Here is a 17,628-nt window from a genome sequence, read left to right on the forward strand (position 1 = left end):
GAAAGTGTGCTGAGGGAACAGCAAGGCAGGCACAAGGCAGGATCCTTACCAACAAAAACCATGTCCCACCACACCAGCCCCACTCAGAAAAAGAGCAAAGCAAGCCTGGTGATGGGAAATTTGTGGACAGTGATTAATACATTTTACCTATTGAGTGTATGTCAGATAATAAGGGAGCTGCTAATACACTAAAGGGACATCACTACAATTCCAATTAACCAAAATTTCAATACTTCCGTTAAACCTTTTATATAACAATTCCCAATTCTTTTTACAGGAACTTTTGCATGAACATGACCACGGAAAGCATAGAAGAAAGAGGTCAGCTAAAAACTGACTGCATGGTCTGCCTAACTTAATTTCTGTTTGATACCAATGCTGACATAACAAGAAACAAGGCCTCAACCTTTCTCCCCTCAAACATAATGCATTAATTATCTAACAGTAAAATAAGAAATCAAGTTTTGTGCTTTTCAAAAGTGACTGCTTACTAAAAATAAATACCAGGCAGACTTTGAAAATAGATTTTATTTAGTAATTGGAAAAATATACATTGAACTGGATATTTGGAAATTAATCCTACAATAACTTAAGAAGCATTTTTAAAAGATAATCTGATGGTTAATTGTAAAAGCCTAGTCCTGTCACAATTCACACTTAAACTGTAACAAGCACAGGAGGTTATTACAATTCTTAAGTAATTGATTTGCACTTCATACATATATAGGTCATTATTAATTCATTATCAGCTCAATGAAAAGTTTCAGTTCTTTTGTACAAAGGCTATTTACACAAAGAAACATGGAATCTACACAATATCCTACAATCAAAGTGCTTCTGAGGCTGTGTGGCGCTTAATGCTAAAACCAATGTAAGCAAATTAAAATAGTCCAGATGAAGTTTATAAATTACTGAATTCTCTAGCATAGGGAATACATACAAAACCAGTCCAGAAAACATGAATGTGATTGCAAATTGACAGCAAACAATAAACAGCAGAATCTCCCTTAAATAATAATTATAAATTATTATAAATTATTGTCTCCATTTTGAACAATGAAGGCAAGCATTATTAAAGCTAAAACAAACTAGCCAGTTTCAAACATATTTTATTTATGTAAAATTTTAGATCTCTCCTGAGACCTGTTTGTGGATTAAAAGGCTTAAATTATTTATCTTGTGGTGTTTTTTTTCCCTCCAACGTAGTTTAGCATCCTCTTGCTTCCGCAACAGTAAAATTAAAAGCCTTCCTCTGATTTCAGCAATTCAGTGTTATTCTTTAGCCAGAGCCAGCTTTAAATATACACAAAAACACACAAAAAATTTAGGACAACCTCACACAATCTGAGTCTAATTGTGCCTTTGCTCCAATCTTAAAAACTGCTTTAAATTACGTACTGATTTTCATTCTTTGCGACTCCTTCCTCCACTGAGTGTGTTACCCACAGCTCAGATACAATTTTAAATTTTTTCCCAAATGTTCTCCTGAGTGCTTTCATCTCTTCTACCCGTGAACAATCTTCTCCCACAACAACATGGGACACACCCTCTTCAAGGTGAGAAACTACTTCTGCACCATAAAAACGGAGCTCCAAAGCTCTAATTGAAAGTGTAGTTCCAGGGATTTTGCTTTGGGGCTCATTAACAACAGCATAACAGTCCACATAAATAGTGCTTCCTCTGAATATACCAAGCTGACAACTGCTACACCAATAACGTTCTTCTAGCTCTGCAATCAAGTCCAGAGGCATTGCCTTATTGTCTTTCATTCTTGAGAACACTTCCTTGAGCTGCACAACATCTGTGTTTGCTGTGTAGCTGTCTCCATAACAATCATACTCACGAGCAAAATGTTCTTTTGTGTCAGGAGACATGTGAATCATAAAGGCTGGTTGCCAAGGCACCAGCATTTTGGTTTGAAAACACTGAAGGAGCCACTCTGCCCTCACCACATCGTATTTGTTGGAAGCAATGATGTTTTTCACCCTGACATTCTCAGCTCCTACAATGACACAGTAAGTCTCCGGCCCCGGGTTCTGTACCACACTGCCACCACACTGGGCTATTCTGCTTTCCAGCTCAGACTTTGAGTATTTTCCCATTCCTGTCATAACACAAAACTCAACATCTTCAAATACATTTGAAACCTTGCTTACACTAGAAAGATCAGGAGCTTTAAACTGCTCAGCTATTCCAATTACCTTCCTCACCTTTGAAACAGTTTTCCTTTTTTTCTCATGTGGCTCATCATACTCATCTATATGAAGGTGCTTAGATGCCAGCTTTCCTTGTGCTTTGCTTCTGAGGTCTTCTAGCATGTCTGAAGTCATGCACTCATACCATTCTTTGTCTTCCCTTATCTTCTCAATTCGGGGGAATCTCAAAGTGCAGTCGGTTTTATACATATCACTGTCAACAATCTCAGCTGCCTTGATCTGAACTATGACAGAGTTGCAAGGTTCAATGTACATTTCAGGTTTTTCAGCTCCACACAAAATGTTACCAGGAGGGTCCTTCCTATGGTAGGGCTTCCAGTGTTTAGCCAGTTTCAAGCCTAGATCATACAACTCTTTCATGGTATAGCCAGAGCCAACACGACAAATGGAGTGGAAAATGGTCGGCTTTTCATTCGGAGGGGGTGTCTCTGCAACAGCACATAGGAAATGAGACATCATTCCACCACGAGACCCCGTCCCCCAGTAACCACCAACAATTAAAAGGTCCAGCTCATCCATCAGTCCATTGACATATTCTGGCTTGATTTTTAACCAGCCTTCCCCACGTTTGTCAGGCTTGTAGGTGGACATGGGATCTTTCACCATAATTCCTTCCTCTCTGTTATCTATGGCTTCATTTAAAGCATCAATTACTTCTTTTCTTGTTCTGGCACTTCTCTTAGGGACAACATGTATCCTGCCCTTCACCGGGGTAAATACACTACTTAAGATTTCATATCTTTTGCTGAGTACTTCATGCCCCAACTTCTGATCATTAACCATCAATACATCAAATACACAGAAGCAGGTCTGCAGATCAGAGTCCTCCACCATTCTTTTTATGTCAAATTTGTTTCCTTTTTGCATAAAAGTTTGTGCCTCGGGATTGTAAGCCATCATTTCACCATCAAGAATGCAATTTTGTATATTGCTCTTAAATACATTATGAATAAATGGTGTTAATGAACCTTCAAGGGGTGAAGCACCAAACTGCTGGGTATAGTCAAACCCATTTCGGGAAAAATACTTGTACACATCCCCATCTTTGTGCATCTGCATACGTTCACCATCCAGCTTAGTTTCTATGTAGAATGTCTGGTTACTCATTTGTTTCTCAATTTGTTGGACATCTGCAATAGCAGCAAGCATTGGTTTAAAGGCAGAAAACAACATGATAGAAACATCACTAAGTGAGACAGAGGGATCATGCAATTGTCTGCAAACTTTTTCCAAATCAGTAGTAACATTGTGCAATTCAGCAGCATCAGGATGAAAAATTGAAAATATAGTTTGTTGACTAACACCAAGCTTTAGATCCTTTATAATCATTCGGATAAGCCATTTTTGTTCTAGTGCTGTGCTCTGGGTAATTAACTGCAGAAGACTTTTCTTTAACTGACCCTTGTTTTTAGCAACATTATTATTAGCAATTGCATCTAAATGTTCATTGACTTGTTCTATTGTCAGTCTGCCTTGTTTTGGGCTCCTAGGTTTTAGCACAAAGTAGGCGATCATTGCGAAGTCTCCAGCATCTCCACGTGAGCCCGTAGGCGTTCTGTAATTTAAAAGCTTTGCAGCATCTTTTCCATCTTTTGGTAAACTAAGCAGTTCAATATAGAGCTTTGCAAGCATAGTTTCTTTAATTCCATATGCCATCCTTTCTCTTTCCAACTGTGGGAGAATAAGCCGCATGGCTGGGTAAAAGGAATCTGTGACATCTTTCTCTTTTTGATGGAGTGCATCATGGAATTTCCTCCAGGAATCCAGAAAATCCTTGAAATACTTGGTTTTCTCTGGACGAGTTTTGGACTTCTGTATTCGCTCCAGAGTAGAACAGAGATCTGCAAAAGGCACGTGAGAGGCCACCGTTTTTTTAGGAGGAGGCTGTGAAACAGGTGCAGAAGCCATCAGTCTGTTTTTCTGGGAACGAAACAAAATTATGTATTTATAACAAAACAGCAGGTTATTCTGTCTAAAAAAAACCCCCATATCTAATTAGGATTTATGTTTTTTCTAATTTTTCTACCTAAGATCTAACCACTCTCTTAAAGGTCGCCAGCTGATTCCTCATTTAAGGGTCAAACTCAGCGGCGAGGCTGCGACACTGAAACACCGGCATCACCAAGACTTTGGTCTGCACGGCAGGAGAAGGCACCGCGCTCCCCTCCCGCCGCTGCCCAGGCGGGCCCTTTCAGTGCTCGGTGATTTCCTCCTCCACCTTCCCCGAGAACGCAGCCTGCCCCCGACACCACCCGCCTCGGCCTCTGTGCCCCGGCCGCTCCGTGCGGGCGCAGGGAGCGGTGTCCGGACAGGCCCCACACGGCCCGGCACGGCGCTGCTACGGCCACAGCGCGGGGGGAACGGGCACCGCCCGCTCTGCACGGGACCACACAGCCGGGGCATGGAGGAACGGCCACCCCGGGCAGACTCACGGGGAGCCACGGCTACCTGCGAAGCCAGGCTAACAACCGGCTGCCCAGCGCCCGGAAGAGGAGGGCCAGCCCGGTGACGTCGCGCTCCTCCCCAGGGCCGGGCCGGGGCGGGGAACGGCGGCGGAGCCCGGGGCGGGGAAAGGCGGGGAGACGACGGAGAAGGGCCGAGCTGTGCCCTGGAAGCGGAACCGCGGCTGCGGTGACTTCCTGCCTCGAGAGGAAGGAGCGGTGGTTGAAGTTGCGCGTCGGGGTCTGCGCTGGCCCGAGGCACCGGCGGCAGCCGCCCGGGAGGATGCGGCGGGTGGGTCTGCGGGCCGCGGCACGGGAGCAGGGCGGTCCCGGCCCCTGAGGCCGCGCCGGGCCGGGGGCGGCGGGGGCGGCCGAGGGTTTGGGGTCCGGTTTGGGGTCTGGCCGGGGCTAAACGCGACTCTTCCCTGAGGGGGCGGCAGGCGGGACATTGCCTCGGACAGTGTGCGGCTCCTGTGCCCGCACGGCGGGACGTGGCTGCCGAGGAGCTGCTCCCGTGACCGTGCCGATCAAAGTTCCTTCAGGTGCCTCCTTGTGAAGCCCCGCAGACCTTCAGCTTCTTGGCAGCAAGGTCTCGCTCCAGTGTTTGGTTTGTCTCCACTGCCAGGTGGAACAATTCCTGCAAATGGGTGCTTGTTGAAGGTGTGGCTGATGGTGACAGTAGTGTTCTAAATGGGCCAAGGGATTGTTTTTGAAAAGGCTGAACTGGGTGTTTGTCGTCTGTCAAAAAAGAAGCAATTCAACAAGCTTCGAAATTGCTATATTTTAGCAGCCTAAGTCTCTAGGAAGTTAAAGTTCCAAGTTAAGGCATAGCCAATCTTGGTTTGTTGCCGTTTGGCTTTTTGGGGTTTTTTTGGTTTTTTTTTTTTTACACAGTATCATCGAAATTCGGGGCATTGCACCATGAAGATACTTTGTACCATTTGTCATTTGGGAGAAGTATCACGCGAGTTACGGGGAAAACTTTATCAGTTATCAATACGTGCAGCTTGATGCAGAGCTGTGGATGTCGGCTGTTTGAAATAAGCAAGACGAGTGACTCGTTGATTTTAAATCCAGAGCCATGAAATGTGTGATGCTTAAGTTATTCTTACTGTACTTTTTCCTTTGTTAATAGTCGCTACTTTGCTGTTGTTTTCCTCTTTTTTTTTTCCTTACTTTTTCAATGAGTGTTTCTGTAGGATTTTAGTACTAAGAAAGTGCATTTTTCTGGTCCTTAGTAAGCTTGTAGGTTTTCTTCCAGATCAGTTGAAACTAACATCTTATAGTCGAGGACCTAATATTTCTACTTCTAGAGTTCTTCTGAATAAATATGAGTAAATGTAACACTTGTGCAAACGTTGTCTGTATCTGGAGGAGGCAGAGTCTAGGAAAATGAAGTGGAGACAAATAGATGTTGTTAGCTGTTTCTTAAGAAATACATTTGATTTTGTTTTTGTGTTGAAATCCAAAGGATTGCAGTGAGTGTTAAGACTTAACTTTTTTTTTAAAGCTCTTCAATGAGGAAGCAGCCATTAAACACCTGATTGTGCTTCTTAGCACTAAGTTTAAAGCTACTTATGCACTAAAAGTTAGTTTTAAGGAGAGACTGTAATGTTTGTTTTTAAGGACTATGTATAGATGCTATGTTATTGTTATAATTATATATGTATATTATTATAATATTACAGTATTGTCATATACTGTGTGTTGTGTATATAGTCCAGGACTTTTCATTGTGATTCTTGAACTTCATTATAAGATGTTTTCAAATTCATCAAATATTTCAAACAAGCATTCAGCTTGATAGGAGGAGCATGAGAGACACAGTTTTCATTAGTGAAGCAGTTGTAATTTTTAGGGGGTTTGGCTCTTATCACTTCTTAATCTTCTTTCAAATAACAAGATAAACAGTAATTACATGTGTAAGTCAAAACAATTTTACTCAAAATTCATAAATGGAATTGTCTTTCAGGCAGAGATGAAGCCTGGGAAATCCTCACATCTAAAGGTAAATGTTTTATGATATGATTAGTGTACGAAAATAATGTTGTTTACTATTAAAAATATAGACAAAGGTAAAACAACAGATCCTGTGGCAGATACAAGAGTAATTTCAGCTGCCATTCAAAATGAATGAAAAATTGTTCCCTTTAAATACTTTAAATATAAAGTATTATCCCTTTAAGTATTTTAAACATATTCTTGAATTTTTGTGGGTTTTTTTCAGTTGATAATGGTGTTAACCATTTAAAAGTAGTATTAGGGCAAAATAGAATATTGTTAAAATGCCTTTATCTTTAAGAGGGTTTTTTTCTCTAAACTTTTTAGTTTGAGTGATTTGTATTTTCAGTAGCTACCTAATTTTGGGACTTGTAGCTCATCTGATAGAATAGAGGTCTGCCGTAGTTCCTAGGCTGTGGATTCAGCTGTGGAGATGTACAGATACAGGGGTGTGTGTGTCTGTATATTAACGTGTGTATATCCCAAGTCAAAGCTGAAGCTCACCACTTCCAAATTTCCATTCTGTTTTGAGAGACAAAACAGTTCCATGGCAATGCTGTTCCTGTGTGGCCATGGTTTCCTCAGGAAAGCTTTGTATTTCAGTACTGTCTTCTGCTTGTCTTGTAAGCTTACAAGCATCACCAAATAAATAGTTGTAGGAATTATCAGGATTCCCAAAGGCTCGCCTTTCCAATGCACCTTATCAGAGGGACAAGAGAAAAAAAAATTATTTTAAATGACCTTACGCTTACTTACCTAGCCTTTTACTTAGTGTAAATAATCAATGATTATGAAATACTGTGAATGCTGTAAAATGGAATGTGACTCCTTGTTATAGCAAAATCTTGTTTTCTAAGTTGCAGCAATTACATGAAATACAGTGCTGTAATACAATATTTCTTCCAAAACCAATATTTTTTTTTTTTAGTGAAGCAAGAGTGCCCTCCAATAACTGGGACATCAGACAGTTATGGGGCAAGTCCATGACTCGTTGCTGTAGTCTAGGAGCAGAAGCAGTCTTGTCTACAGGGGGGATCAGGTTTGTCCAGGTTGGGTGGGTTGGTGGGTCTGCTCTGTTTCTCAAATTGACCACATCAGACATCAATACACTTTTACATCAGTCTAATACACTGTTCTCCCACTCTCACACCTTTTCCAGATTATTCTGGCCTCCTATTAGTCATAAAATTAGAGATGCAAGAGAAATGCAACACATGCTCTTGGTAATTCATGACAGAGCATTTACATCACAAGATGTTATATTGTAAACTGCTTGGAAGGTTTATAACTTCCCATCCAGCACACCAGGAGTGGGAAATAAAGACCAAGGAGAGAATTTTGTGTGTGTTGTCTTGCAGTATGTTGAACGGTCTCAAATCTCAGCACTTCAAAAAGTCTTGACCTTACTGCTCACTGAATATTACTATATTAGCTTGCCCATTTTATTTCTGTCCTTGAAGTGGAAATTTTGTTCTATTTGTTTCATCTTCTGCTTTCCAAGATAGTGTTTGGAAGGTCTGTTGCTTTGAGCTCTGTGGGTTGTAGCTTTATTGAAAATGAGGTTATATTGATTTGGCTTAGAGTCTCTTCTAGGCTTGTTTGAGAAACCATCCTTTTCTGCTCTAGTGATCTTTTAATTGGTATTGAAAGGTGGGAGGGAACCTAGGAAAAATTTTTATCTTAGTTTCCTAACTACCAAATCTTGCGACAAGGTGTGAAGGCCTGGAAATGAATGGAACCAGTGAAGTTTCACACAGCTGGGAAAAAAACTTCAGTAGTAATGTCAATTGTTCAATAAGGCAGAGTGGTCAGCTTTATTTAAATATGTAGTGACCATGAAACATTTGTGGCTATGTATTTTGCTCTTCTTCTTAAGTACTTAGCGAATGTTAAGCTTTAGTTGTAAGATGCTTTTTGCAATTCCAGTAGCTAAATATTTGTGTATACCTACATATATATATACCTATACATATCAGAAGTAATAACACAGCAGCACTATCTCAGTATCATATATTGGTAATATTATCCTGCTGAAATAAAATTAGAAGTGGTGCATGGGATAGCCAATGCAAAACTTCATCACTTTTATTAATTCTTTGTCTCTTAGTAGTTTTGTTTAACAGTGTGAATATCTTGTTGAGAAAACATTTTTGGAGTTTCTTTCATTTTGTAAGAAAGTCAGCAAAATGTTGAATAGTGTAGGTAAGGAAATGGTTTTACTATCTCATTATCAATATTCTTATAGTCTTGAAATGTAATGCAGGAAATGTTTGTTAACTTCTTTAGGAAGTTATCTTAGAAATTGAAGTAGCTACTTTATATGTCTTCTAATAGTTGTGAGGTTTTTTCAAGGAAAATGGATCACAAGAATTTAATTTTCCTATAGACAGTATTTGTGCATACTTGCATATGGATAGTAAACTTCTAAATAATATAAGCGAACAAAGTTGAGGTAACTGCTCTTTTAGACTACTTTATATTTCACCAGTTTTATGTACTGGGAGTAGATATGCTAAATAAAAGCTTAATATCACATTGGGTTTGGTTAATATGTGAATTTTAAGATGTGACATATTTATTTTTATTTCTGATTTATTTCTAATTTTTGCATTAAATAGAGATGGCAGGTTTTCCTGGTCAGATTGGGTGCTTATATCTGTGGAATGCCAAGGCTGTAGCTGCAGAGGTCACCTTTTACCACTCAAGCCTAACAAAATGGCTGGTATAAAATGCTTGGATGCATCTCTGCATGTCAGACTCCTTTGGAGTTTGAATTCCGATTATTGCTGTGCTATATCATTTTAGGAGATTATAACTTAGTGTCAAAAGTGTACCTATTATATGCTTTATAGCTTAGAGCATATAATGCTCTTAGTGTTCACACTGAGAGTAGTGATCTTAGTGTCCTCAAACAAGTGAGTTTGTGTTGTCCCTTCCAGGTAGTGTGATTATTCAGTTCAGTGGTGACTAAAAAGTCACTGTAGTTTTTGTGTAGGTTTGGCATATGTTTCCATAAGAACCAGGAGTGAACACTGCGAGAGCTTGTATGGATGATGGGAGACATAACTTTTGCTTGGAAAGAAGGTTTAATCCACTGTCGTTAATATAACTCTCCTCATTTTATGCTGTGTATGTGTTTTTGTCATGAGTCTGTTTTCTTCTTTGGTATTTTCAGCAGTGCTTTTCATTGACCAGAGAATAATGTAGTTAATGGACTGTTTTCAGTGGTCTTGCATGATGATAAAATTTTCAGCTAAAGACTTAATGCAGATTACTGGTCTGATAGTGGAAAATGATTGTTAGAAATCAGAAGCAATCAAAATAAATATAGCAAAAAAAAAAAAGCTATTATAAATGTAACTACAATGGGGTATCTGAGTATCGAGGAGTGTCTCTCTTCTGAGCAGTTCAGGAGTTGCTCTGTAGCCAGAGTTGATTGAGATGTTGAAAGACAGCCACTAACCCACAGCAGTGCTGGCATGTGTGGTGAGCCTCCACTGGCTGCAGAGTGACATGCACAGGCTTACTGCATGCTACTTAGCAACTTAGAAATAAAGGCTATTTTTGTTTGTGTTCTCTGAATTCTAGAGTTACATCAGCAGCTTTGACAAACTGGTGATACAGTCTGTGTCGTTGTTCTCTTGCGTAGTAGAAAAGTCTGAGGGTAAGCAGAAGTTACTGTGGTCTCACTCAACCAATCTGCTAGTGCTGTTAACAGACTGCCTGCAGGAATACTGTAAATGGGATTTTGAAGAGTTCTAAAGCCTTTCCTTATGATTGCATTTCTGCTTGTTTTACAGAGTCAGATGGTTTCCAAAAGTTCAAAGGGAGTTTGCCACTGAATTTTTTGTTAATGCTCCAATACATTGAATTGCCATTAATCTTCTGCAAGTACAAATGCTTAAATTACTACCTTTTTCTTTTTCCTATATTTATGTGTATACATTTGGGTTCTTTTGCAGGATTTTCTTGGAGTAAAAGATCACTGACTTCTACAATGGAAAAATCATGGATGCTTTGGACCTTTGTTAAAAGATGGCTACTAGCTTTGGCTTCCTGGTCGTGGAGTCTCTGCCGTATTTGTCTTTTGCCCTTGATAGTGACTTTTCACTTGTACGGAGGCATTATACTCCTTATATTAATATTTGTATCAATAGCAGGTATATTATATAAATTCCAGGATGTCCTGCTTTACTTTCCTGAACAGCCCTCTTCATCTCGCCTTTATGTTCCTATGCCTACTGGTATACCACACGAAAACATCTTCATCAAGACCAAAGATGGAGTTCTTCTCAATCTTATTCTGCTGAGATACACAGGGGACAATGCAGCGTATTCTCCAACCATCATTTACTTTCATGGGAACGCAGGCAACATTGGCCACAGGTTGCCAAATGCTTTGTTGATGCTGGTAAACCTGAAAGTAAACTTAATTCTGGTTGATTATAGAGGGTATGGCAAAAGCGAAGGAGAAGCAAGCGAAGAAGGCTTGTACTTAGATTCTGAGGCTGTCTTAGACTATGTGATGACTCGGTCTGATCTTGATAAAACAAAAATTTTTCTTTTTGGCCGTTCCTTGGGGGGAGCAGTAGCTATTCACTTAGCTTCTGAAAATTCCCATAGGATTTCTGCCATCGTGGTGGAGAACACCTTTCTTAGCATCCCATACATGGCCAGCACTTTGTTCTCTTTCTTTCCGATGAGGTATCTTCCGCTGTGGTGCTACAAAAATAAATTTCTGTCCTACAGAAAAATCTCTCAGTGCAGAATGCCTTCTCTCTTCATCTCTGGGTTGTCTGACCAGTTAATTCCACCAGTTATGATGAAGCAACTTTACGAATTATCCCCAGCTCGGACTAAGAGATTGGCGATATTTCCTGATGGAACTCACAATGACACTTGGCAGTGCCAGGGTTATTTCACTGCACTTGAACAGTTCATCAAAGAAGTAATAAAGAGTCACTCCCCTGAAGAAATGGCAAAAACATCATCTAACGTAACAATAATATAATTGATATTCTTCTTTGGGGTGAAGTGGGGCAAGTACCTGCACTGTACCTTGATTTGTGAAAAGTGGTAAAAGAATGTTTGTTTTTAAATGTATGTCATGTCTGTACTTGCCTAAAGAGTGAAATTAAACTTGGAAAGGTCTGATATTTTATTAAGGTGTTCCAGATAACTTTTACATTTGCAGCATTGTAAATGAACCATTTTATGTCTTTCTCATACTTTTTTGGTATCTCTGTCCATATATACCACTTGTTTGATATGTACAACAGATGCTATTAAAGAAAATTGCTACAAAAGTAGTACAGAATGTATTTAGAAAAATGGGAGGCTCTTTGGTATTCACTGCTGTATGTGTGAGCTTTTTGGACAGCCATGGTTAGCACAATGATTACTTGCTTCTCTTAGAGTTTATTTAAAGTGTGCCATGCATGAGATTAGTGTTTTATTTCTTGAAATTTTATATTATGCAAAGTGGGAAGACTTTATTGCGCTAAATAATATAAAATAACATAAATGGTAGAGTATACTTGCAGGTATACTATCCTGGGTTATTACTGGTTTCTCTGGTTATGCAAACTTATATATGTCAAACTGCAGTTGAAGATGAAAAGATACTTTCCTTATTTTCATTTGCTGTTTGTATTATAATAGTGCACAGAAAGTTGTATGTGCCTGACATTGTGACTTCAGGATTTTACCCAGGCAATTTCTGTATAGGAAATAGAAGTAACTTTTTCTGAAAGAGATCAATGCAATTTAAGCTCCTTTCTGCCTCAAGCTCTCCTCACTAATGCACAGGCAAACTATTTGGTAGTACTAGTCTGCTTGTCCATTTGAAGTGATAATTCTTAAGGCAAAATAGGTGGTCATACAAGGTAAAAGTAGGTTTTTGTGTTCAGACTTCTACACTGGTGTAGTTAAATGTTGGTGCCCTTTATTTATACCTCCTAAAGAAACAAATTCAAATAATTACCAGTGATCACATGATTAGAGATAAATGTGTACAGTTGCTACAGTAAGGATAATATAAATGAGCAGATAGTCCTAGATGGTCCTGTCATTGAGGGAAGGAAGGCTCTGCAGACACTGATTGACTGGAGCAACAAGCCAAGGCCAAGGGCATGAGCTTCAGCAAGATGAAAAGTTGGGTCCTGCACTTGAGTCACAATCCCAGGTGGCACTACAGGCTAGGGAAATAGTGGCTTGAGAGCTGCTCAGCAGAAGAGAGACTTGGAGATGCTGGTCAACAGCTGCCTGGATGTAAGCCTGCAGTGTGTCCAAGTGGGTAAAAAGGCCAATGGCATCTTGGCCTGTATCAACAATAGCATGGCCAGAAGGATCAGGGCAGTGATCCCCGTACTTGCCACTGGTGAGGCCGCACCTCAAGTCCTGTGCTCAGTTCTAGGCCTTTCACTACAAGAAAGACTTTAGGGGGCTGGAGCAAGCCCTGAGATGGGTAACAGAGCTGGGAAGGGTCTGGAGCACAAATTCTGTGAGGAGCAGCTGAGGGATATGGTGGTGTGTGGTTGAATGAAAAGGTGGCTCAGGGGAGATGTCATTGCTCTATAATACTTGAAAGGAGGCTGTAGGACAGCAGGGTCAGCCTCTTCTGCCATGTTTCAAGTACAAAGGTGAGAGGAAATGGCCTTGCATCAAAGAAGGTTCAAATTAGATATTATAAAACAAATTTCACTGAAAGAGTGGTTAGCCATTGGACTAAGTTGCCTAGGCAGGTAGTGGAATCACCAGCTGCTCTGGAATCATTCAAGTAATCTGGATGTGGCATTTGGGGATATGGTTTAGGGGTGATTATGGTTGTGTTAGGTTGATGATTGTACTAGATGACCTTGAAGGTCTCTTCCAACCTTAATAATTCTGTGATCAAAGACATGCTGTTAACTTAGTCTCTAATGGAATGTGGGAACTGTTTAGATCTCTTCTGCAGGTTTAATTACTCATCTGCTGCAGCTGAGTTTGCCTCTTCAAAATATTTTTTTAATAGAAAGAACAAATTGGAAAATCTTCCACACAATCTTTAAAGTTGCCCTTTGGATTAAAAATTTTAAGTAAACTTTTCTGCCATGTTGTCCTGATTCAGAAAAGCATCTCAGCACACACTTAAAATCTGTTTCCTGAGGAATAGTCACATTTTAAGCTTGTGCTTAAGTTCTTTGGTTGAATAAAACTGCTTTCCTGAACTGGTGCCTTAATGGTTATGCCTCCTAATGGAATTATAGTTCTTATGTACATGTGGGTAATAGTTGTCAGCAGTTTGTAGACAGGGTGATATGTCTTTTCATAAACATGGTTTTTTTTTTTAATAAACATTCACATAGCAGAAGTTGCTGCTTTCTCTGGTAAGTATCTTTTGTGATACTATTATTAAGGTTTTTGTGGAGTTGATTGAAAAACTATACATCTTTGTGGATCTATAGACATAAAAACATAGAGCATACTTTTCAATCTGAGTGAAACCAAAACTATCTTTTCAGCCTTACAGTGGTGACATTTTTTTTCCTTTTGGAGAGAGGGGTGCTTGGGCACGGTATATTGGAGAAGTTTGACTGGAGGCTGGGAGATGAGGCTGTATTTGTATGGTAGAAAGGAGTTGATAGATGTCAACTTCCTGATGTATTCTATAGTGAGATGTAAGCTGCTTGCATAGATTGTTTCACCTACTTCACATTGCTTTAGAATAGAGGTGGAGGGAGAGAAGGAAAATTAGCAGTCAAATACTGCTTTTCTAAAATTCAGTTGATGAAGCCAAAAGAGTAGATTAATTGTTGGAGACAGAATGAAGAGAAAGTAATTGTTTCAGAAGTTGTCATACCTTGACATTAAATACCATTGGGGCTGGGGGAGGAGGTGTTCACAAAGCATCAATTTCTAAAGTAACATGGCATTTAAGCCACTTGGCACCAATCAAAACAAAACTCTCAACCCCAGAATACCCCTAGTATTATGTGGTATGCAAATGAAGTATTCCTGTTTGAGCACACAGTTGCTAAGACAAAGTCAAATGTGTAGTGTTAGATTATGGCAATCTGAAACTCTTCAAAGTGGGCTGTATCTAAACATTACTTTTTATTATCAAGCCATATATGTTTTCACTATATTGTCTGCAGGACATAAGTATGAAACTTTAATTTTGCAGGTATTGTGTGTGAGTTGACACAATTGTCATATATACATCCTTTACACTTGTGTGGTTTCTTCCACCTTCCATATATGCACAGTTTTGCTTCTCACTTAATGGGTTAGCCACAAACACTTGTGAATGAATGTTATTATGCTATTTTTCATTGCATTGATTGTGAAGTCCACTGAAGGAAAATAGGAGGGAAGTGATGTTTTTATGCAAGTATTCCACTGCTCTGCATACAATTCTTTAAGGGAGGGAGGGAGAAAAGAAAGGGGAGGAAACTTGTTTCATGGACTGTGTGATGGAAACCACAGTTATCTGCTGCTAAAAACTGAACTACAAGCAACATAGTAATAACTTTAAATTGCCAAATGGTGTGTTATGATACTATTAAAATTTATTTTATTTAATGCCATTATATGTTTTCCCATAACAGTTATCCATTTGTGTATAGATGTTTCCCAAATATTTGTCCTGTAGATATAAATTTCTAGTTTGGGAAGAAGTTGAGTTCTTTTCAGAGGTTTGTAAGAAAGCCTTAGTTTAAATATGTTCATTAAAGGAATTTTCTGTTTTATAGGAAGAAATTTAAGTTAAAAAAAAATTAATGTGAAAACAAAGTTCCCAGGGAGGGGTCAGGAGTTCAACAGCTGTAGCAGTAGAGTTCCTTGTAAGAAAGCATAAAACCTTGTGGGTGCACAGATTTTAATTCGTGGAAATACTTGAGGCTTCCTACTAACCCAAGTTTACATTCCCAGAATTTGTTTCAGAACTGTGAAATGCAGAGAGATAAGCTGTGCTTTCTTCTGGAGAAACATTAACTGGTTTAGCTGCCCTCATGTCCATTTCTCAGGTAAAATTAGAAATAGAGCACAAATGCATTTGGTAGGCTGTGGACAATCTGTCAGCTGAAGGGCAGAAGGATTATTTATACAAAATATGCATATCAGCATCTCTAAGCTAATAATTGGGTCATGTTGGATGTTCACAGTGAAGAATGCAAGGCAGAATTGAGAGTCCAAGGTATGGTCTTTTCTCTTAGCAAAAAGATGCAGATGTACCTCCATTTGTATTTCATCAATTCTTGAAAAATACATTTTTATTTTTGTTAATGACAGGCAATTTTGCTAGGGGCACTTCTGCCAAATATAAAACCAGTGCCTCTTGCATGTAGTGGGATCAGCCTAATGTACCCCATGAGGTATAATTTGCAATGCCATCCTGCTTGTATAATTTAGAGTAGAACCCCACAAAAGTGTAAATAGAGATAGCATATTGAAGTTCTAAATAGCACTTATGTTTTGAATTCAGAAACAGTCACTGATTATGGGATGCAAGCTTTTTATTTGATTTTTCTTTAATATATAGTTAAGCCAAAACTATCTTATGAAGTATTCTTAAGTTTTGTAGACAAAGCATAAATGTTATTGTATATGTGCTAATTGTGGCAAAGTTTTACATTACCATTCTAGTTGGTTTTTACAATAAAGTTAATTTTACAAAAAACACTTTTCTATTTTTATGTACTGACATATGCAATAAATTGATACATTAAAAGTGCTGGTAATGTCTTATTCTAGTTTGTGGCCTGTGTTCAGTGTGTTTGCATGGTAACAGACCAATCCCAAGGTATCATTTTCAGTCACTTACTAAAGCCAGAGCACATGGACTAGGCATCTGCATTGTTAGATGTGGCCTTTGTGGAAAGCTATTACATCAGGGGAAAAAGCATATTACCATGCTTTTTAAGCATGTTAATATGTTTCTAAGCTTTGCCATGTATCCTCACTTTTTGGAAGTTTTAGTAAGTTAAATTGGTATGTGGTGGCTCTCCATCACTTTCTAACACATTTTGCATTTCAAAATTTCTCTGTCTGGGGATCTGAGAGATGGTCTAAGTATTATGTCCATTAGAAAGCATTTTGAAGTGTTTCTGACTTGTTTTGCCACCTATGCTGGCAATATTTTAAATATCAATTTTAAATCCTATAATGCTACTCAGATTTATAGTTAATTCATACAGTTTGAGTGGGATACCCAGTCTGAAGCAATTTCTACTTTCTTACAGAGAAATGAATTACTAAGCTTATATCACCTCTACTCCCATTCGGCATGGTTAATATCAATTAACCATGAAAATAAGCCCAGAAAATAAAGGCCTACTGCTGTCTTTTATGAAGCTGCAAAATTTATGTCCTCTCCCAAATTACTGCAAGGCTTATCGTTAAATTTTAACACAGTACCTAGGAAACAGGGCTGTGGGTGGAGGGTGTAGGTGTGGTACATTTGGACACTCCGTTCATGATACCTATTAATGTGGAATGAAAAAAAAAATTCTAATCATGTAAAGGAAGAAATGAAAGTACAGGAACAACTCCAGATTTGGGTACTTCATGTGAATACTGCCCTGAATGAGAAGCAGGTTTCTGTCTTGTGAACTATGTCACTAAAACTTTCTTGCTCGGTAGTGTTCTGGAGAACACAAGGTCTTGCATTTCCTATCTCTTACTTGAAAACTGATAAGCAGCTAGGCTACCAAGTGCAGTACAAATTGTGTCTTTGAATGTCTCATGATGTTATATTAATTTGCTTAGTAGATGGGTATAGGCCTTCATATCAGGCAAAACACCATATTTTAATTTTTCTCTGAATTTGCGAGTACTGTTTAAATCATAGCAAACATTCATGAGGGCACATGAAAAATCTAAACTAAAACTGGAGCAGCCCTGCCAAGAAGGACTCGGGGGTGTTGGTGGGTGAGAGGCTGGACATGACCCAGCAATGAGCACTCATAGCCCAGAAAGCCAAACGTGTCCTG

General features: G+C 39.2%; 2 protein-coding genes across 4 annotated transcripts; one reads left to right on the forward strand and one right to left on the reverse strand.

Moving 5' to 3' along the window:
• Positions 1 to 547: 547 nt before the first annotated feature.
• On the reverse strand, positions 548 to 4,710 carry LIG4 (DNA ligase 4). Of its 2 annotated transcripts, none has more exons than XM_054271669.1 (2): positions 4,665 to 4,710; positions 548 to 4,136 (listed from the first exon to the last, which is right to left on the reverse strand). In XM_054271669.1, exon 2 carries the CDS (start codon positions 4,122 to 4,124, stop codon positions 1,386 to 1,388), a length of 2,739 nt encoding a protein of 912 aa, XP_054127644.1. In that variant the 5' UTR covers positions 4,125 to 4,136; positions 4,665 to 4,710; the 3' UTR covers positions 548 to 1,385. The 2 variants fall into 2 exon arrangements, with proteins under 2 accessions (XP_054127644.1, XP_054127645.1); XM_054271670.1 differs by having other exon boundaries at positions 4,649 to 4,701.
• Positions 4,711 to 4,812: 102 nt separating this feature from the next.
• Positions 4,813 to 16,389, forward strand: ABHD13 (abhydrolase domain containing 13). 2 transcript variants are annotated; one of them, XM_054271984.1, is made up of 3 exons: positions 4,813 to 4,949; positions 6,630 to 6,665; positions 10,621 to 16,389. In XM_054271984.1, the coding sequence occupies exon 3, from the start codon at positions 10,656 to 10,658 to the stop codon at positions 11,667 to 11,669; it is 1,014 nt and encodes a 337-aa protein (XP_054127959.1). In that variant the 5' UTR covers positions 4,813 to 4,949; positions 6,630 to 6,665; positions 10,621 to 10,655; the 3' UTR covers positions 11,670 to 16,389. The 2 variants fall into 2 exon arrangements, with proteins under 2 accessions (XP_054127959.1, XP_054127958.1); XM_054271983.1 differs by lacking the exon at positions 6,630 to 6,665.
• The last annotated feature ends 1,239 nt before the right edge of the window (positions 16,390 to 17,628 follow it).

Source organism: Melozone crissalis, unplaced genomic scaffold (genome assembly GCF_028551555.1).
Source record: "Melozone crissalis strain CALT ecotype California unplaced genomic scaffold, PUWL_Pcris_2 ptg000013l_1, whole genome shotgun sequence".
In the NCBI taxonomy this organism is placed as follows: Eukaryota; Metazoa; Chordata; class Aves; order Passeriformes; family Passerellidae; genus Melozone; species Melozone crissalis.